General features: G+C 33.8%; 1 protein-coding gene across 1 annotated transcript; it reads right to left on the bottom strand.

The window, feature by feature from the left end:
- Positions 1 to 4161: 4161 nt before the first annotated feature.
- Positions 4162 to 22749, bottom strand: LOC149789899 (uncharacterized). The gene is made up of 3 exons (XM_089971975.1): positions 21937 to 22749; positions 18571 to 19623; positions 4162 to 5402 (listed from the first exon to the last, which is right to left on the bottom strand). Exons 1-3 carry the CDS (start codon positions 22706 to 22708, stop codon positions 4660 to 4662), a joined length of 2568 nt encoding a protein of 855 aa, XP_089828101.1. The 5' UTR covers positions 22709 to 22749; the 3' UTR covers positions 4162 to 4659.
- Between the last annotated feature and the right edge of the window lie 303 nt (positions 22750 to 23052).

Below are 23052 nucleotides of genomic sequence, written 5' to 3' on the forward strand. Positions count from 1 at the left end.
CCTAAATTGATTCCGCAAAGACTGATGATAATATATGCAATAAAGAAGTTATGTTCACTTCTTCCATCGTAAAAAAAGCTTCCCCTGCTTTTTTTAAAATATACTTAAGACATAATAACAGAATCAGGCTGAAGGTTATTTTCAGAATATTGTGTGTTGTAGACAAGGCCAGGTCTCTTACCAAAAATTCAGTAAAGAACATGTAATGCAGCAGGTACACTAGAAATTCCCAAGAGAAACACCTGTGTTCTAAATTCAAACTCAAGTAAACAAGTTTACCTCCAGTAATAGTGATCTTAATATATAATCTAAAATCAGATAGAAATATTAGTTATATTAGTTTTCTCACCATTAAAAGTTTTGTCAGGCAGCCCTAACTTCAATTATTGACCAAGGTCAATCTCACAATTTAGATGTAGATAACAAATGATTATAGATAAAGGCCAGTACGATGCAAATTACATCAACAGAGTTGTTACACGTTTTTAAAGTTGTGATTTTATATTTCAGCGGCATCTAGAACAGTGGTTCCAAACGTTTTCTGGCCACCTCACCCATTTGGTTATCCTCAGCGCCCATACCTTACCCCGTAAAAAAACAGGGTTCGGTACTCCACTTTAGGAACAACTGAGGTAGAGCCTTGGCTATTTACACAACTAAAATGAGAGAAAAATATCCTTGGATTGTACCACCTGTAAAATATGTACGGACAGCTAGCCAACAGCTTTGCTTTTATTGTAAATTACCACTGTCATAATTTATTACTTGAGAACAGAAAGAGAAAATGAAGTTTACAGCTATATGAGGTTCCCCTTGCTACAATTCGCCGAACAAATGTATTTAAAAACTGATATAGAGCACGACTTTCATCAAGGAAAACGTAGAAAGTTAATGGAAATTTAGAACTACAGAATTCCGCTCCTCTCCATGGTCCAAAAATGTACTGGAAATAAGATAATGAGTGGTGTACTTGCGATATGCACTTGGTATATTCGTCTCGTGTAATGCTTTGTTTTCACGGTGGTATTTTGCAATAAAATCCAATATTATTTTTCAGATATTCACATGGATGATCAGTTTAAGTGAAATATGCACATTGGGTTTATCCTAGTTATATGTGAGTGGATAGTCGCACCAATATCAGGTTCTCACCAACAGACTTCTTGTAATGTCTTAGTGCTAAATTAAAATCATGATCAGTACAGCCACCATATTAGGCATCTTGAAAATCGTTTTGCTACCCCAGAATAGAAAGTTGTATTGTCATCGGGTCTTCAAGACAAAACTTCTTCTGATGTTTAGCTTGTCATAAACAGAAATGGTGCCGATCTAATGTCCAATATGAATATAACAGTGTTGCATTAGTCCAGTTAGTCCGGTCTTCCTAGAGAGACAAGGTACCATGAACTTGTTACGATATGTGATCTGAAACTATCGCAATGCAATATTATATGTAAACAATATATTATTATTGATGATTGATATTCAGAAAGTAGGAATAAAAATAACTTTGAATCTGATCTTGTGCTCCCCTCCCATCTCGTAAAACTTTCATAGTTGTAAATCTCGTTATCATTTAATAGTACAAGTCGTTAATTTGATGAATAACAAAATACCATCTTATTGTTATTATTAGGGCTTTCATAATCTACATGCCTGATGCCCAGAAGAAGGTGATATTGGTCTCGGGCATCATCCCAAATGGGAAATGAATAAAATTAAAAGAGGTTGTGAAAAGTTGGTAATGCTTTATGTTCTAACAGTTTCATACTTTGCAATCCCAAAAACGTACATAAATCACCACCTTCATGTATAATTACATATATCGCAATATATTACTGAAAAATTTTTAAAGTTCAAACTGCAAATCACACACACACATATATCGCAATCTTCTTTTGCATAATGGTCCACAGTTTCTGTTACCAGTCTATCCCTGTTAGAGTGCATAATTTCGATAGTTTAAGCATGTCTTAACAAACAGGTAATATATATTTATATTTTAAATTATCGGTAACATTTCAATCGATCAAAAATATATCTATCTATCTTACGTTCTCTCTCTCTCTCTCTCTCTCTCTCTCTCTCTCTCTCTCTCTATATATATATATATATATATGGAATTCGCGGACTTCAAGCCCTCACGCATCCATGGAAATTTTGTGAGTTGCATCATTTGCCGAGCTTCCAGACTAAGCACTACTTCTCAGAGATTATATTGATGCATCGCCTATTTGATGGCAGCTAGATAATGCATGTTTATGTTAATACCGATGTTTCATGTGAAATTTACTTTATAGGTATGCTTAAAAAAACACTTACCCAAAATGATTAGCCATTTCTATTTCTTTAAATGCCTAATCAATCAACCTAACACCTAGCAACCCAGTTCGTGTTTATCATCTATTATCTAAATGTTTATATGAAAATTACAGAAGGCCGATATCTATTTATTGTTTGGAATATAAGTAGGTGTTCTAATCTCCTTTTCAAACGCGAGCTCGTCAGAGATAATTTTAATGCATGTCGCCGATTTGAATGTGACTAAATGATACTTGTTAAACAAATGGTTAAGTCAGTGTTCTCAAATCATTTAGTTTTAAAGAAAAAATATCATTCCATAAAGTCTACTTTCATTATTGTACATATTAACCTGGTAGCATATCTAGTGAATTTAACAATGTTTCAAGAAGCAAATCAAAAGAACCCTTTCAGACAGAAATATTTAATTTTTCAGGTCAATTTCTTTTACCTGAAATCCCCCACTCTCATATTTAGCTATGCATATACACATGATGCATATATCTGCGTTCTAACTCTTCCTTTTCTTCTCACGTACATATTTATATTCATTTACTATTTACACATATATTTTTGATCTTTAATTAACAGGATATGGTTTTAAGGCATAAACAATAGATAAATACAAATTAATTGTTGAATGAATGTAATGCAATTTCCTTAACTTCCCTATATCTTTCTGCTCAAATTTTAAACTTTGGCTCTTGTATATTTTTGTCAAATAATGGGTCAAGCGATTATCTCCCAAACGCAAGTTCAGTACTAGTGAATTTGCTATGGGTAATCTTACTTAGGAAATATGTATTGCTCTGGTGACAACCTACATTTGTAAAATCTCAGGTTTTCATTTTAATAGATAAATTGACAATTTAGGAAGGTTTCATATTTTTTTAAATTTTCATTGTGCTTAGTCTAGACTTGATGCATATTTTCGTTATAATGATAATTCTCATTTCCTAACTGGATGGTAATTTTAGATTCAGTAGAAGAGATCACGAAGTTGTAAAACAGTGCTTGAGGTGTTGTTTTCGGCATAATAACTTAAACCTATATTTTTAGAAGATTAGAACATGTAAGCTCGTAATAATTGAAGCTAAAGAAGCTCGTATATCTGTCTGTCTATATTTTTAATTGGAGATAAATAAACTCGTATATCTGTCTGTCTATAGTTTTAATTGGAGATAAATAAATTCGTATATGTGTCTGTCTATAGTTTTAATTGGCTATAAATAAGCTCGTATATCTATCTGTCTATAGTTTTAATTGGAGATAAATAAACTTGTGTATCTGTCTGTATCTATTTTTAATTGGAGATAAATAAGGTCGTATATCTGTCTGTCTATAGTTTTAATTGGAGATAAAAAAATCGTGTATCTGCCTCTCTATAGTAAGCATAAGCATAAACATGTTTGTACCGGAAGGAAGAATAAGAAACAAATATATTCAGGTTCTCAGGTTGATGGTAGTCTCTGACTGTTTGTAAATATTCGTCACAATGAGTCATCACAATGATGGTAAGGTAAGAGTAGTCTTCATGATATTTAAATAAATATACGGCAAAAACGAAGTGATACAGATACAGCTTGGATTGCAGTGAAGCTTACTTTAAAATTCCTAACATATGCTTGCAATCTTTCTTATTGTCCTCGAAATGTAGTAATATGTCAGGATCCCCGCACGTATATGAATACAACTAGTATATGTGTGTGTAAAACATGTGATTAAAACTCAAGTGGAAGCCGTCCACAATAGTTTCATGAGGCATGTTATGTATAACTAATGCTGTTGTTCGGAAACCATATTTTAAAATTTCAGACACAGTGACCTAGAACAAAACAATCAGCTTTTCCCTTTTAGATGGTGACATTGTCTTTTAAAATGTGATATTTGTACGATATACCCGATCTACGTATTTTTAATATCCCTTGAAACATAATTATTGTCATGAAATAAATGATGTGGTGCAAGCAGCTGTTTCATAGTCCTAACAATGTTTGGTGTGTTCGGACATTTATTATTAAATAATAATAATAATAATAATAATAATAATAATAATAATGAGGACTTTGTATAGTGCCTAATCTTTAGAAGCTCTAAGCGCTTTACAACATTAGAAAACACCTATAAGATAAAAAAACATAATAATATGATTACCAAAATAAACACCATGAAATGAGAAAACATAAAAAAATTCTTAAATCATTTTTTTTGTACAGGTGTTAGCTGAAGCTGAAATTACAGATGAAGCTATTCTCGTTTGAATGGAATCCACGATAGTTTCAGTTGCTTTCTGGCAATTGCAATTTGAAGTGGAAACCCTGATTTGGACATTGTCGATCCGGTTGGAATATTATGTTTTTAAGTTATGTGGTTAGTTTGCGAGAAACTGGTTGAAGGGCAAATGTTTGAGTCATATGCCGTTTTTGTTGCAATAAAACTGGTGCTAGTTTCTGTATTCGTCATTGTCTTTAAAGAGATGTCGGTTGAAGTTGCAAGAGCAGAATCATAAGGTACTGTTCCAGTTGGAATAAAACTTGTCTGGATTTTTTCTTCCTTTTTCTTCTTCGGCGGCGTGGAATATGAAATAGAACCAATGCTACATTTTCTCTTTCTTTTAATTTTTGTTGAGTGGCCAGATGAAATCAATCTGATAGTACTGTCTGATATGCCAGACATAGTCCTGTCTTGAAAATCCATTGAGTCTAATGCTAGATCCAATGACTTCAAAACATATTCAATTGGTGTGACAACTGCTTGGTATGGGTCTAAACATCCTATAGCTAATCCGATGCAAGTTAGTTTGTTATGTTTGTCAAGTATGAACACGCCTGATCCTGAATCTCCGGGTGCAAAGAAAGAGATACCTCCAACACTTTCTACTATATACTGTCCTTTCATGAGAACTTTTTTGTTCGTTTGTGGTAACCTTAGCGCTGTATCCTGCACCATGACCATGGTCCCATCCAAGCGTAATACACCTTTAGTAAGGCCAGTTGTTCTGCCATATTTGATCACTCTTTCACCCGCAACGTCTTTAAATTGAAGGGGATATTTAGCGATTGATCCATGTTCGAACATAGCTGGATGGTCTGGATCAAACCCTGAAATATTACAACATATATGAATTCATGAATTGAATTTTCGTCTGTATTCAGAGTAGTACAGTATTTAAATATGATTCCTCCAAAGCGGCATGTATTAAAACATAGAAAAAAAATGTGGAGTGGAGTGATTGCTTTAATTATACTGGGCTGTACTCTTATGACAATGAACCTATTTTTATCTTCGACGGAAAAAAATTCCCGTAATGAAAATGAAACAAGAACATTTGGATAAAAGATAACGGTTGAGTTTATACTGAATCGAGCAAATGCCATGAATAAAATGTGCTTGCTGCCAAAGGAGTACAAGATGACCAATTTCATATTTTGACAAATATCTTACTAATTTGGAATACTTTAAGCACCAATACAAAGCACAAGATCCTTGATAATTGATGGAAAATGGCAAATAAGATGCAAATTTCAACAACAACAAAAAAAGGAAGACTACCCCCAGGATATTTTAAAACTAAATATCCTAATTGTATGCCACCACTACAACCCCCTCAGCAACCTCCTGAGCCAGAACAGCGTTATCAGCTTCCTCCACCGCTGCAGCAAATAGAACAAAAACAAAAACCTCCAAAAGTTAAAGTAAGCCCTAGGGTATTTTTAACGAAGAAACTTTAAAATATATTCCTAATGACTATAATAAATTAGTTGATTTTACTGTAAAAGAATATAATGATAGAGATGAATATTTTAAACCTGAACACTTTGATAAAATAACATTCGATTCATGGGTTCCTATAGTATATTTTGCCGTTAAAAATTCAAGAATTGTTCAAAGAGATCCATATAATATTAAATTTAGAGACGATGTAGGTGAATTAAGAAAACGTTCAACTGGTGGTTCTCCAGGCGCTACTGGAAGTGGTTTAGGGCTTGGTCTTATTGATTGCCATAACAACATTATTTCTGACGTAGATAGATTAGATATTTTGATTGGAGGAAATCGTGCAGGAAATAAATCCTCAGAAATCAATAATGAAATATCTGATATTTGTCGAAGATTATTCACCGGCGGTATCATGGATATTAATGTTTATCGATCTCAGATAAGATGATTATAAATTATGCTCAAAGTGTATCAACCACGATTAAACTTGCGATTACCGGTTTATAAAGCAATTTACGGAGATGGACTTGGTGTGTTGTTCAAAGTTTATTTACCAGGATAGCCCCAAAAGTAATACCAATTGGAAAACAATTAGGAATGAAATTTAATGACGTTATTCGTGATAAAATTTCTGGCGTGGTTGATAATATTGCTAGTAAAGCATTCTCATCAATTACGGAAAGACTAGCACGATTAATACGCAGACCAAAAGCGGTCCAACCAAAACCACCAGTAAAATTACCTTGCACCGAGGTTATGCATGCAAACGTCAGTAAGGTAATAAACCAGGCAGAAAATAAAAAATTAGCGGAATTAGCCGATAAAGCAGGAAGAAATATAACCCTAAGTGGAATTTTCCGAGGTGTTTTTCGTAGACGACCATGATTTAGATCATAACAATTATAATAAAGATGTTTAAACGTGTATCTTATCCAACGTTTGACATGGACCCACCAGTCCTTAAAGATGAATCGATACGTGATTATCAGTATTATTCTTACGACGCACGAGACGCAAATCAGTGTGGATGAATTGAATTACAAGTTCAGGATACAAGCAGATATTTCTTACCCGCTGAAGCATTTATCGAAGTAGAAGGTAAACTTGTAACAAATGTTGCAGCTAATACACCATATGGTGAAAATGAAAATTACTTGTTGGTTTTGTTAACAACGTGATTATGGTGTTGTTTGATAGTGCTACATATATGATTAATGGAAAACATATTGAGTCAATTCAGAAGGATGTTGATATTGCTACAACAATACTAATGTTTACAAGATATTCTGACGATGATACAAGAACGGCTGCATGAATCCCATAGATTTTCTGCAACCGTATATGTTGTGTTAAATAACAATGACGAAGAAATATTTATCTTTGACACATCTGATAAGAAATTATACGGCGCGACTTTCTGGTGGTTTTTGGACCTTGTTGCTGAAACGCCCCAATTGACTATTAAAAAAATATGCGTCTTTCTATGCCAGCGCAACATTTTAGATATAATCAGGTGTGTATGTGGCAAAATAAATTAAAATCCATCTTTTATAATTATACGATGAAAGTAAAACAAAATACAATCGTTGTATACTTGCCATTGACATAATTGTTTATTCCGCAACAGCTGATATTGCTGGAGCCGGCGTATTATTATCAGCAATAACACCATCGTTAGCGATAGCGCCGGTAATTATAACAATCTGTGTTTCAACCGCAACAACAATCATGGGGATTCTTAATATTACTGCAAAAAATATCATCATACACGAATACAAAATTACACGATTACATGGTAAAATTTTATACAGCAACAGCGGCGTATTCTAAATTATCCTTGTTGATATCGGCAGGCCTTAGCGATGTAATAATATCAGATACTGAGTTTGCCGATATGACCAAAATATATCATGACGGTATTACTATAAATACATCCGCGGATTTTTTAAATTCAACTAATTATAATTTGCATAATAATGCAATACGAACTACTTCTGCAAATTGCAACGAATGCAACACCGTTAAGAACAACACTGATTTCAATAAGCTCGAATAATCCAGAGTTTAATATTAACGTTCCAACTGCAATTCGTGCGAATAAAAATAAACCAGATGGATCTGTAGATTGGCAAGTTGTTGGAATCCCAACATGTAATTATTAGATTGAGTAAATTAATGACGAATTTCAGCGCAGAATCAAATCTATAACAGAAACAGAATCAAAAATAGCTATCACAGTTCACGAATCAACATTATCGGCATCAATTGTACTATATTCACCCGATTACGTCGTTGATATCTATCAATCATAGATAAGATCTGTATTAGGATGGCCCGATATTCAGCCAGAATATAAAGGAATACCAGAACTAAAGTTAAATAATTTTATTACAAACGAGAATTTTTAAAATAAATATTCCAAAATATCGAAATAATTTTTCGTGTTGTCGTAAAGGAATACCAATAGATTCTCTTTCATTTTCTGGTTTATTTATATACACTATATCTGATGGTACAAAACCTGACGTTATCAACGTCAATATCAAGAAAAGATGATAAAACTCTTATTCTGTATATTGATCAACAAATTATCGAAAATATTTCTGGTGATATTAAGCCTGAATACACACGCGTATTTGCTAATCTACAAAATTCATTTTCCAGTATCACACACTAATATAATAACAATGTAAAACAGCAGATTATTGAGACAATACAACATTAAGTCAGGTTATATATGATCTTGAGTGTACCAACTCGGTTATAATTGAGAGAGTATTAAAAAACGAACTAATATCAGTACATAAAATTAACAATGTAGAAACTGAATATAGACTAAAATTTTTTATTTCATTATCACTATAAAATAACTGAAGCAAAATTACCAAACTTTGTAATACCAGTGCTTGATACATATAAACTAAAATAATCACTCAACGATCTTATTAATGAAAACTTTCCTAAAATTGTTACGTCATAGGTAAAAAAAGCCCCACCAGCAGCTATTCTCAGACGTGACAATGATTTATACGGCGGCGGGAGAGATATTTCACCATGAATTGTTAATATAACTTCAACGATCTCGGTAGATCTTGTATGTGTTGTAATTGATTGCAGTTATCAAATAGATCTTGAAAAATCTAATCAAACCCAACAAGAATATATTATTTATTCGTTCACTCCGCAAGTTCTTCCTGGGTATTTAATCGTACAAGAACCGATTAATCCTGTTTATTTATGCACTTATAATAATTTATTATCAAGAATTAATTTTAAATTTACTGATCAAAACGGACATTTACTTGATTTGAGGATATCAATTGTCAGCATAATTCTGTAAGTGAAATCCTGAACGTACACGTTTTTGACACTTGTTGACGTTGCAAGTAGATCTAAAGAAGCCGAGCGGTTATCAACTAAAACAAGAACTGAAGTAGCTTTTGCGTTTGAACGAATTTATCAACGAGGACCCTTGCGATGGCCACAACTATTACAGGTTGACCCTGGTAAAGAGTTTATTGGTGTAGTATCATCGTTAATGAAGCGACATGATGTCAAAATACGACATAATGTCAAAATACGACGTGGACACGCTTCAGTTTATCGAGAACAGGCAATTGTTGAACGATTTAATCGAACACTGGCTGAGCGGTTATGTGGACATCAATACGCAAAGGAAATTGTTTATAATACAAGATCTCGCGAATACGTCACAAGATTGCCAAGTGTTATAACTGCGTTAAAGAATGAAATTACTCGTGCAACCGCTATGAAACCTGTTGATGCAATTACAAAAGAGCGTATACCCGTATAACGACGTGATCTTTCAGTGCAGCCAGTATTAGGTAATGTTACTGTAATATATTTATACGAACCAGATGAACTTGAAGGTGGTAAAAAAGAGCAACTGATCCTATTTCGAGTATTACGACACATACAATTTCTTGTGTAGTTAAATCCACAGGTAGACCCGCAATATACGGACTAGATTCAACAGCTCCTCAATGTGGATTTGTAGGTGAACAATTACAAGTAATTACCTGAAGTCACACAATTACCACTGTATTCACTTAACTATCGCCCTTACCTCGATTGCACTCAAGAAAGGTTAATACTACGTTTTCATGTGTATGACCAAGACTATTATTAATTCTATTTACGGTAAATTGTTTTAAATTATTATTAGAGTATTTCCGCAGCATTACTGTATTACAGATTGCACAATGTTTTTGTCTTAATGTCAAGATAAAGTCAGCAGCAAGATAAAATTTATACATGTTTTTTCTGTCATATCGTTTGTAACTAGCTAATTTTTTCCTTATCATATCCTCGTTGATTTCACTGATAAATTCTCTGTTAGCTTGATTTATTTCTTCACTCGGTATAATACTTCTTAATTGTGAGATTTTTCTAACTCTAGATACCGCAACATAAGCTAAATTTGACCATTCGATCCGATCATCAACTATGCAAATAATTGTATCAGAAATAGTTAATCCCGGTGATGATTGAATTGTCGCTGCGTATCCATGTGCCCATGGGGTTTTATCTTTTTTAGCTCGTCTTCAACAAAAGTGATATTAATCGCGACACTATCTTTTAACACAAGATTTTTTTTCTTCTGATGATCCTGTTATATCAACTGGAATATTCTGCCGTCGCGTATCTGCTTGTCTATAATACATCGGTACCGGCAATTCTGGACATTTCTTTTTGTAACTGAAATAATTTCTTTTGAAGTATATCACGCAATATTCTTTTACTTGCAACTATCAAATCATTTGGTTTCCATAAATTCCATAAGGTATAACGGTACCAATTGCGCAAGTCCAGGTGGGCGGAGCTTAAGGTGTATGGAACATTGTATTCAGAATTAAAGAACAAAACTAGCTGTGATTGGTTCATTATGTAAGACTTGTACTTTCTGTTTGGCTTAAAAAAAGTTGAGCCTCTTGTCAACATGTGAGTTTGTGTTAATTTCTATCTAGATCATATTTTGTATTTTTTATGATTTTTTTAAAATATGGTACACATGACTGAAAATGTGCTTGTTGTGACTAGATAACTCTTACCCCTGTCTAGTTCCAGTAGAGTTATCTCTCTTAAATGCAATGGAGTACCTGGTTATGTCATTGTCAAATTGACAATCTAGCATTGTTCTATATGACAGCGTGTGACATGCATGCCCAAGTAGGACAGAAAGTATATTTATTTCACAAAACATTAGCATTGAGGTATATGGAAAAACAATTGGTACCGTGATACCTAAAGGAAAGAATAGCCTCACAGTGTTTCCATAGAAACGCATACATGTGGGCGGCATTTATGAACTATACTAGTTTGATGTAGGAAAACAAATGTATGCTGAACACTTTTGGTCAAATATTGAAAGTTCTTTAAGAATAAAATGTATGAAATCTTTAGAAAATAGCACAAGATGGCTTTGGATGGGGACTTTTGATAACTATAGCTATGATAGATATAGACTTGTGTTACCTGATGCCTTTATGTATGTGCTGTTACCTCCTAGATTGGAACGCATGCAACAAAATAAGTTATGTAAACATAATATAGTTGATTTTGGCCAAATAATGGCTATTGTACCTGCAAAAGATGAAAAATCATGTGTACAAAAACAACTATCTTGTTCTTGTAAGGCATGCCATAAACCAGGATAGAGAACATTCTAAGTACACTTGTAGATAGATCACTTGTACCATGTGGGATGTTCTGGCATGAGTAATTTTTAGGTAATTTATTAAGGATTTGGTATTCCTTCCCATTTTGATTTGAATTGTCCTGCTCTAATTGTCCCTTTTTTTTAACACTCTCCTGCTTTGAAATTGTTCATGTAGTTAGTTCAGTTCTCTTGCATTCCCTTTTGCTGAAGTAGCAGTGAATACCAACAAACAAGAACAGTTTCCTTAAGTCAGCATTTCCCATTGGCACTTGTATAAGCCCAATTATAATCTACTATTGACTTTCAATTAATCCTATTTCTTTCTGTCAAGCTGCTCCTGTGGAATTTCCATGTTTGGTCCAACATTACAGAATGATAACCATTTTAGTCACACAGTGCGTATTCATTCCATTCAAATCCACACTGTTCTTGAAACTTTGCATCCCATCACAAGAATCCAAATTGGCATGAGATGATATCTGCATGGTTATAGAAGGCTGCACTCTACATGCAGGCATTGTAGAAAATATGAACTATGTGATATGAAAGAGCTGCGTCATCTTAGAAATTAAAATTACATGACTCTTGAGGTCTCCACTAAACATAGGAGTCTAAATGTTAGGTTCTCACTTTGTCAGTAATGTATTTTGAGATAATTTAATTGCAATGAAGTTAATACAGGTTGTTGATGAACTCATCTATATTACATGGATAATGTATTCAAGGTTACCACACCTTATGTATATCATTCAGTTATCTCCCTTACACCAGTCATAACATTTCAAGGAAATAAAATCTCACATTTTCAGTGACTGATTATGAAAATAAAGAGAAGATTTGTGAAGTATTATATTAGCCCTCAATCTTGATGCAAATGTAAGTAGAAGCAATTTGATAATTTCTCACAGTAAAGTTTACAAGTTTAAAAACTGATAAGGTATGTTCTGCTTGGCTCTGAGATAAGCTTCTCTCTATCTTATGCCAATTATTATTAAATTCTTATGTAGAAGAAATATACTTTATATGTATCTATATTATCTAAATTATTCACCCTTTTATATTAGATGGAAATGAACACAACTTCACTTGAAATTTGGGTCCTGTAAGGGATGTTATAGCACAGTTGCCTTTGGGCTGTCCTTGGACCTGTTGGGCCCTGCCCCATATATTTGTCCAAGGTAAGGTCATCAAACTTTCACTTCTCATTTTTCGCATTGCTGATTTTGCCACCTTTAATTCCTTTATCATAAGCTACCTCTCCCTTTTAGATAAACACTTTCCTCCTGTTTTTAACTCCATTTGATGTGCTATACTTAGTGTTTATATTTGGCATTTTTCTGTATTTTATTCCCCTAATTTCACCTCCCAATCCAAACATAACCACTTAGAAGCTGCGATTTACTATATTTGGTGACTGACTGGCTTATTGAAACAATTTTATTCACATTACAAAGGAGGAAAGCTTACTATTTGTGTTACAAAGAGGATGGGTAGGTGGACCTTTGTGTGAGGACTGGTGGTTAGTGACCTCTTGTATCTGTAGATAGTGTAAAGTGGTCAAAGCTTATACTTTATAATAAGATTGGGTCATGTCCACCTGTCTCTGATGTTAAGTTCTGCACCTACCAAACAAATATAAATTCCTTTCTTTTAGGTGAATTGTACATTTTGAAGTAGGACAGGTGCATACTATTTGGTACATTGACCTTTGACCTAGTTATTACATAATATGATATAATGTGATTTATCCCATATCACCTATGTGAAGTTCAATAATTGCTGATATGAATAAGATACAACTCATAGTTGAAAGAATTCATTTTATTTCAAAAGATGATTTTGATGGTGAAGCAAAAGTATGAAAACAATAGTTCAAACAGCTCAATGACATTTCTATACACATTCATATAAGACATAGGTTAGTACCTCATCAAATTGTTTTTCACAAGTGAGACTAAGTATATTTGTTACTTATACAGTCCCGAACTATTTCACAGATTATTGGAAAAATTAAGGTTTGCTATAGGTATAACGGTACCAATTGCGCAAGTCCAGGTGGGCGGAGCTTAAGGTGTATGGAACATTGTATTCAGAATTAAAGAACAAAACTAGCTGTGATTGGTGCATTATGTAAGAGTTGTACTTTCTGTTTGGCTTAAAAAAAAGTTGAGCCTCTTGGCAACATGTGAGTTTGTGTTAATTTCTATCTAGATCATATTTTGTATTTTTTATGATTTTTTTAAAATATGGTACACATGACTGAAAATGTGCTTGTTGTGACTAGATAACTCTTACCCCTGTCTAGTTCCAGTAGAGTTATCTCTCTTAAATGCAATGGAGTACCTGGTTATATCATTGTCAAATTGACAATCTAGCATTGTTCTATATGACAGCGTGTGACATGCATGCCCAAGGAGGACAGAAAGTATATTTATTTCACAAAACATTAGCATTGAGGTATATGGAAAAACAATTGGTACCGTGATACCATAAATCATCAATAGGTGTTTCTTAGATCATTATACACGCTACTTCACATTGGATTCTATTTGATTTTAATCTGATTAATTGTTTTAACTGTTTTAATATTACATCGAGTGCTTTATGATCATCGGTTATTTCTTCGTAATAATCTACAAAATTCTTTAACCATTCATATGGAGATTATCCAAATACCGCTGGTGGTTGTCCGTGATCGCCGCACATTATAACTGCTACATTCTTTAGCAATAGCCAATCAAGGAATTTATTTAGTGTTTCTAGTGATACTGGGCATATTTCATCCCAAATAATGATTTCTGGAATATGTTTTTCACCCATTCGATCAGAAGTCCATACGTCTCCGTTCCATCGAAGGAAGCTATGATTACTTCTCGTTCGTTCATTTCGTTTGCAGGTCTATGTGTAGGTGTTAAAACTATCATATCGTTAGAACTCTGCCCAACTCCCGATTCCATTAAGATAGACGTTTTATCCCTTGATTTAAAATCTTAAACCGATGGCGACAACTTTGTTGACAATGTTGATAGATTGTTTTTTCTGTTTTTATGTAATTATCCTTGATTTCAACATCAGCGGATTCAGAATAATTAATTATGTTTTCGTGTTTTATTTTCCATTAACCCCATGATTCATCGGTGTCGATATTTAATTTTTCCAATAATTCCAAATTTTTCTTATCGATGTAAAACGAATCCGTAGCGACTCTAACAGGAAACTTAGAACCTTGCTTATCATTGATAATATATTTATTGAAATATAAGCAAGCATTGAAGGTCTCAAATGGGTAAACTGCGGTGATTCACCATCAATATAACTAACGATTGTGCCTAGTTTATTTCCGTCTGATAAATCAATATTGTTTTTAATAACAAACCTATTTTATTTATTGTATCGGCGATTATAAACTCTAACTCATCATCATCTGTAATTAATCTTGTACAATGTTGTGTATGATCCTATGATCCTCCTTGAGTAAACTTACCAATTATTTTCCTACCAAGATCTTTCGCGATTTTTTCATCCTCGACGTTTATAACCTATTTTAGAACCTTCAGGAAAAAGGTGGGTTCACTCTCTCTGCTGGTTGAGAACAAAAGTTGAACTTAAACTTTTTCATAAATTCTCAAGCTTGTATGCACTAAATATGTCTTATTTACAACAACATAAAATTCTGTGAGAGATTTAGATTCGACTGCTGGAGCTAATCCGCAACCCTACTTTACCTTCCCACTCCATTACTTCTCTACCACCATACTTCTCGTTTTAGCAATATATTTTGGGTACTAATGCTATCCCAGTACATCTTTATAGATGTTGGAGTCTAAATCATGTCATAAACATAGTTCCTCTGAGATTAGCTGTCTTATTTGTTTATCTAGTCTACTGCCTTAAGAGTCTCCACAAGTGGCAAAACATTGTGGCTTCAGGTTTCAACGAGCGCCGAATCCCCATCACCCATTTGCACCTTGTGTGCACATCTACCACTTGTAGCTATCGGTTCAAGCATGTTTCACATGGCCAAGGTAATTATTTACAAAGTAAAAATTTCTCTTCAACCTGTATGACATGGAATTTGAAATGAGCAGAGAAAGGTAGATTATTAGCGACAGCATCAAATTGTACACTTTACAATGCAGACTATGCAACCAGCAGTACCAACACAAGACATTTCCTAGAATCCAGTCAGTGTTTTGGTACCCAAAATGTATTTTATAATGTAAAAAGTGATTATTATATGTGAGAAATTTAGTATTTTACTTGGATGATATTTATTATTCTATTACAACTCTGTCACTTTCTAAACTCGCGTATAAAAGAAGAAAATCATGGTCAATCATTACACACGTTTTACAAACTGCTAAGATATGTACGCCAGATGAACAATATCATGTCTGAATTGACATTATGCTTTCATTACAATTACTGTTAGATCATTTCATTTATTAATGTTCATACCATCTAATCGAGTTTGTAAAACCAAATAAACACATGCTACAATCAGTGTAAAACATTTTCGTCTTGCATTATGAACTAATTGCCTCAGATAAAAAGTAGCTTTATTTCAAAGACAGATATTGAAAAAACACATACCTACATACTGACGATCACAAATACATCTCTCCCTCTCTTCGTTCTCGTTATCTCTCTCTCTCTGTCTCTCTCTCTGTATATATATATATATATATATATATATATATATATATATATATATATATATATATATATATATATATAATGCTGAATGTCAATAAGTTGGGAATTTTTTTACTGTAATTCCGGAAGTCCTAAGTAAATAGAGAGAATGTGTAGCAACTGGCAGGATTTTCAAGGGCGTCCAGTTGCGCGATTATCATTAATATCTTACCCCATGGTAACACATTCATAAGAAGAAAGAAAACATAGAATGAACGGCTTGCGATTATACCATGTAAATGTGATGAATGATTTAGAATCCATGAAAAATGTGACAGATTACTATTGTATTTCCCCCAAGCTCCCATACAAACAAAACAAAGATCAAAACGAAAAGAAAAATACACGAAAAAGAGCAACAATCAGCTCAATCACAACAATCACAGTTGTGTTTATGAAATATAAATTCTTGTTAGTTTCTAATACTCTTTGAGAATCAAAAACCGAGAAAAAGATTAATTCACTATTTTTTTGATTTATTTATTGCATGCAAATATTGGCATCATCCACAATTTATATTTACTTTCACACCATACTTTAGTTTTAAAACCTACCTTTGTCGCTTAAAATTTTAATTATTATCATCGATCAATAAAAAATAAAGAGATGAAATTGTGTTTGATTAGCTGAGCGTTAATGATTAATTCTCATCGTTTTGTAATCGCCTGTATATCGATTGGTAATCGTTTGTATATCGATTGGTAATCGATTGTGTATTATGAAGATCTTGGAGAAAACTCTAACGGAAATTCGAAATTCAGAACGTTCAACCGATCAGATGTATGATTACGTAATCAATATGACAAAATCTCATTTATAAACAAATTTATCATATATTGTTTATAGAAGAGAATTAACAAGTTGGACCAGATTCTGATCAGCCATATATCGTTACCAGTTTATTCCAAACTTGGGCCTGGACATGTGGAAACTGCTGAGATCTAAAGACTTTAAACGTGTAAAGGTTTGAAATTCTTAAAACTCAATTATGTCCAGCAGAGATCATGGTGTTGGAACCGGTTAGGATCTGCGTGCAGCAGTCATATATGCATTTAATTTCACGTGGGTATAAATGTACTTGTACATCCAATATGTCTTTGAATAGGGTACTTGTCATTAGTTCACAACTTAGAAACTATCAAGTTTCCCATCATTTTCACACAAACTGTAACATATATACATTTATAATATTATATTGAGCATTCGTCCCTGGATCAGGTCATAGTTGCATAATTTATAAGCACTGTGATATGTAATGGCATGCCATTTACCTAATTATCAAAGCATTTCTGTATCTCACATCAGATTACACCGAAACGTAAACAACCATATTTTATTCGGTTGTCTTGAAGACACATTTACTTCTTCACCCACTGAATCACATCTCAGTTTCTTGAGGAAATAAACGCCGCGTCCAACCACTCCATCCTATCACACAATCACGAAGCCACAATTCCTTCTTCTCACCATCTCAACCGATTACACTGTCTTGAATATATGAATATACCTTTCAAGTCCAAGATCCTATCACAGTGTTGGAAGACATAAACCTCCTTCCACATATCGAAAAGCTATGACTGGATCTTGAAGACACAAATCTACTTTCCTCAATCCCATCCTAATCGCAAGTTTTACCATTTTAATAACCAGTTTCCATAATTGTAACTCTTACATATTCTAATAGTCCATTTTTGTTTCCCAAAGCCACTATCTTAAAGGATCGTGGAAAAGCAGGGCAATATAACGCCGTCATGAGCACTAACAAGCAAAATCAGTATATGACTTAAAAGGACTGGAACCAAGAACAGGAAGAGTGGGAAGAAACAACAGATAATTTAGAAGTATCATGCAGTATAAGATCACATCATCCATACTTTGATCCTACAAACTGTTGAGCAAATAATATTTTTACATTGACCCTTTCTGCTAGTGTAATCCTTAGATGTGTTTGATACCCTACAGACGTACATCCGTAAAAAGAGGTCCGAATTAGTTGCTTAGTTATATTAATATATACAGTTATGAACTTAGTTTTACAAAGGATGGTATATATGATGTCATTTAATATATAACGTTTAGACGAAATAACCCAGACTAATTGTGTCCTAATGTCTTAAGTTGACATTGTTACAATTCTGTATCTTTATGTAAGAGATAAACCAGATAGGTCTTACCTGCATTTTTGAGATCTTGACGTGGAATGAATGGGAAGCGTCTGAAATCCACATCTCTTTTACCTTTTACTCTCACCAATGCAGCATCTACACCAACGTCTTTAGGAAGGCCGTTTATTGGATCGCATATATGTTGATTGAACACAATTTTCGAAACCTTTCCGCAGTATCTTTCGGTTCGACTTTTCTCATTAGCAGGATGAGATTCACCATCCGCAGGTTGGAAGATATTCTTTCCAACGGACTTTTCAAGCTTAAACTTGTTAGTTGCTTCTGGCTCAATCACATGTGCACATGTCAGAAAACCCGTATCTCTGTCACTTATTCTCACAAAAGGTCCTAGTGTTCCTGCACCACAGTGTTTTAGTCCAATACTAATCCCCATGCGAAGATTTTCATGCCAATCTGTTCTGCTCCATTCGCTACAATGGAGCATTCCTTGCTTAAGGTAACCTTCACGGACATCTACTTTAACGCTGACTTGGCCAACTGTCAATGTGGCTGGAAAAGCAACCTCACCGATGGGCACAATCCCTTTCACCTGACAGTACAGTACAACTGAAGCTGATGCTATAAAACCCTTACTCTTGGACAATGTAAACGAGCTACCAGTGATTGCTTCTAAGTTACTGTGTTGATTTAAAAGAGCACTTCCGTGTATCTCAATGGCCTGCTGAAGTAGTTCCATATCTTCATGATGGATTCTACATTCACTGTTGATAGGCATGTCGTGAGGAGGTTCTATAGGTCTTGATGGTTTCTCAGAATCCTTGTAAAATATATTTATACCCTTATAGCTTCGCTTACTTTTACTCATTTCACCCTGATACACACACACAAATACCTTCATACATTCTTTAGCAAGGTCAGTTCCGAGCCAAACAATAAATTTTGCCTTTTTTTCAGTGTTCTTGAGGCATTTCTCCAGCTTTCTCAATAGGTGAGAATATTTTGTTCTTTCTTTGATTTTAATGTTATCGGAATCTATCTTTTCTGGAACTGAAACTTTCTGCATGTCAAATTCAGACTGATCTCTGAAGGATATTTTGTCAACTGAAAATATATTGAGTAGCATTATTAGATCAATTTATGAACCGTATTCTCTTAGTAAGGTGTTGGGATATCACTATCACTATTATAATGCTAATCAAGACATAGTTTAGTAAAACAAGAAGTGAATTAGTAAAGCTCTCACTTGTCTTTTCAGATACAAAATGTATGGCCTAATATAATTTTTAATTTGTCATAATTTATCCCTTTAGATAACATGATTACAGTATATTCAGGGAAAACTACGTTAGAAAGCATTAGACTACACTGAACATTTATTTATGGTTCCAATTCAGAATGTTTCTTTGATCTCCCCGAAGATACACGTATCACGAGATTAACAGTGTCATCACACGTTTGAAATAGTTTGTAAAGAAAAACAAATTCAATAAAATCTTTATATTAGATTGAGACGATTAATATGTTCATGATATAAATTGAAAGAAGTTTGTACGCCTATAGCAAGTAAAACTGGGAAGAAAGAACTAGATTGGATTGAGATCCTTCACCTGGCTAACATTATCAATGGCAAAAGTCAAGGGCAGTCAACAAAAAGTAGCAGTCGTGGGATGTCTCTGCGGAATTTCATTTAAATTCTGTTAAATTCATCCACCATGACAATAAGTGCCACTACGTTTCTATAGTTTCTATGGTACATCAATAATCCTTCGTCATTTTCTTGAGAAGGCTGTATGCTTTCGGAAAATGTTGGTAAACTTCTCGTAAAAGTATTTAAATATTTTTGTATTTTTAGTAACGCTTTTTTGATGGATTGTCGTCCCTTCAATAAATGTGAAAGGTCTTCAAGGTGGGTTGCTATTGGTCAGGATATATTTAGCGGTATTCCGGAAGTACTTATTAGCGAATAATAATTATAATGCAAAATGTTCAAGCAATTGTCAATGGAACAACATAAAAATAATATGTCGATTATTCTGCAGATATTTTCACTAATTAATTACTAACACAGTTACAGTTTCTGTAGGCAGTTTTTGTTATATTAAAGTTACATTTTGTGTAATCAGTTTTATGTAAATGCGAAGAAAAATTGATCAACTTAAACATGTATACCATTATATTTTATCAACTTAATGATTCATTATTTATTATCGTTTATATATTTCATTAATATTTAATAACTTCAAAATTGTGAATATTGTCTTTCATGCGCTAACTTAACATGCCAATGATAGCACCATGAATTACCATCTCTAGGTTTTGTATAATAGACAATGAAGATGTACAGAAGCCTGGTCGCGAAACACGTCTCCTCCTCTGGCAACACTTTCAGTGATATAACAGTTCTTTCAATTGCTCACAACCCCACCTGGACTTCCCAAACGAGGAAAGAAAAGGAATCTTACCGGATACGCAGCCTTAGAGCATCGAAACCAAGCAGATTAAACCAACAAGACGAGAAAAATAAAACATTCACAAATAAAATTATCTTTTGCCGCCGACACATTTTCTTTTAAATAATTCTCTAAATTTGCTTAATAGACATAACAATGAAATATCCGGGATATAATATGCCTTTGCCTAAATTTACAAAAAAAAGATGCCTTATGGCTCATCGATTTCTCGGTCAATAAAATCATTTTCAGGCATCCGCAACAAGTTTAAATAAACTAGTTGAAAGATAATAAATGTAAAGCATTATTTCCTGTACAGACAGCCATGTAAAGTTTTGCAAACGCATCGCTTTTTGTGTTTTATTTGTTTGTCCTGTCTGTTTTTTACTTGCCTTTGTAAAGGACTCGTCAAGGGTCGAAAGCGCCCAGGCCAGTTAGACACTAGTTTTGCACTGGTCGTTGTCAGTTAAATGCATATATATATATATATATATATATATATATATATATATATATATATATATATATATATATATATACATATTGTAGCATGCAACCCGGTCGAGTTCTTACAATGGACTCTCTTATACTAACCTACTTCTAGATTTTCTCAGATTTTTCTCTCCTCCCTATAACTTTTCCTGACAGTGACATATTACAATCCTTTTCAAGATCACGAGGTCATTAACCTTACATCTGAAGCCTATAACGATATCACTGCCTAATAAACACGCACCAGCCAGCCTCTGTCCTTTTCAGATCGTCTATTTTACGGCACCATTAGTCAAGCACACTGATCTAGTGTGACATGTATCACTTAACAGGCTAGCTTTGGGAGCTGTTTACAAAGTCAGCAAAGATACCTTGCTACAATATATATATATATATATATATATATATATATATATATATATATATATATATATATATATATTTCTTACTTTATTAAATAAATGCAGATTACCTGGTTTATTTGTATACTGTGGTCTCAGTTTTGTAACAACATTACTCCAATAGCTTGTAACGTACAGTTCTCCTCTCTGTTCATCCCAGTATATGGCTAGAAGCCACTTCGGCATCCCCTCCCTATGTACCGTCACGGGCTCTCCTCTTTCTGTCACTTGATGAATGCTGGGTGGATTCTTGTTACAGACATATATAAATCCATTTCTGTCCATAGATACACCCTTAGGGTCCTTCAGGTCGCGATGCTTATAAATGAACTCCCGTCTAGTACTTCCAGTAATATTATATCCATACAAACCGGTATCAGCGGAGTCGCGACCAGCATAACACGAGATACATATCATGGTATCGTCTTTCGGATTTGTGGCCAAGTTACTTGTACCGTACTTCCCTTTACATATCTTTTCAATTGTGTCCACATGTCCGTCATCAAAAGACACAATACCCCAGCGCATAATGTCTCCGTTACGACCACTGACTAGAAGCTTTTGTTTCAAATATTTCACCGCATAACACTGATCAAATCCTTTTGTCAAATCGAACAACTTCATGGATGTTATAGTTACCAGATCATCTGAAGAACTAACAGACAGGAGTTCTATCTGACCGGACCACAGACTTACCGCCACTTGAATATCATTTTCTTTTACTACACAAACACATATATCACGGGGCCGTGAAGACAATTTGTTGTATTTAGTTAGTAATTGTCCATCACTTAGTCTGTGAAGCCGGAGGTTACTCGCCTCTCTGTCCACAACCATCAACATTTCTCCATATAGAACCACGAGGCTTCTGTACTTGGGGTCATCTTCAGCTGTTTGAAACATTTTATTAACATCAGTACATAACATGAATTATATGTGTTATCTTAAGCAGTGTCTACTGTCATAACTTCAACCATTGCCAACCACATAGCCATTGACCTCTCCTCATGAAGTTGTCCAGTATCACTACTCCTACTACTACTGCTACTGATATTATTATTATTGTTATTATTATTATTATTATTATTATTATTATTATTATTATTATTATTAGTAGTAGTAGTAGTAGTAGTAGTAGAACTAGTAATAGTAGTAGCAGTAGTTGTAGTAGCAGTTGTAGTTCTTTG

This window comes from Sinohyriopsis cumingii, chromosome 10 (assembly GCF_028554795.1).
Source record: "Sinohyriopsis cumingii isolate HCF-2022 chromosome 10, ASM2855479v2, whole genome shotgun sequence".
Lineage (NCBI taxonomy): Eukaryota > Metazoa > Mollusca > Bivalvia > Unionida > Unionidae > Sinohyriopsis > Sinohyriopsis cumingii.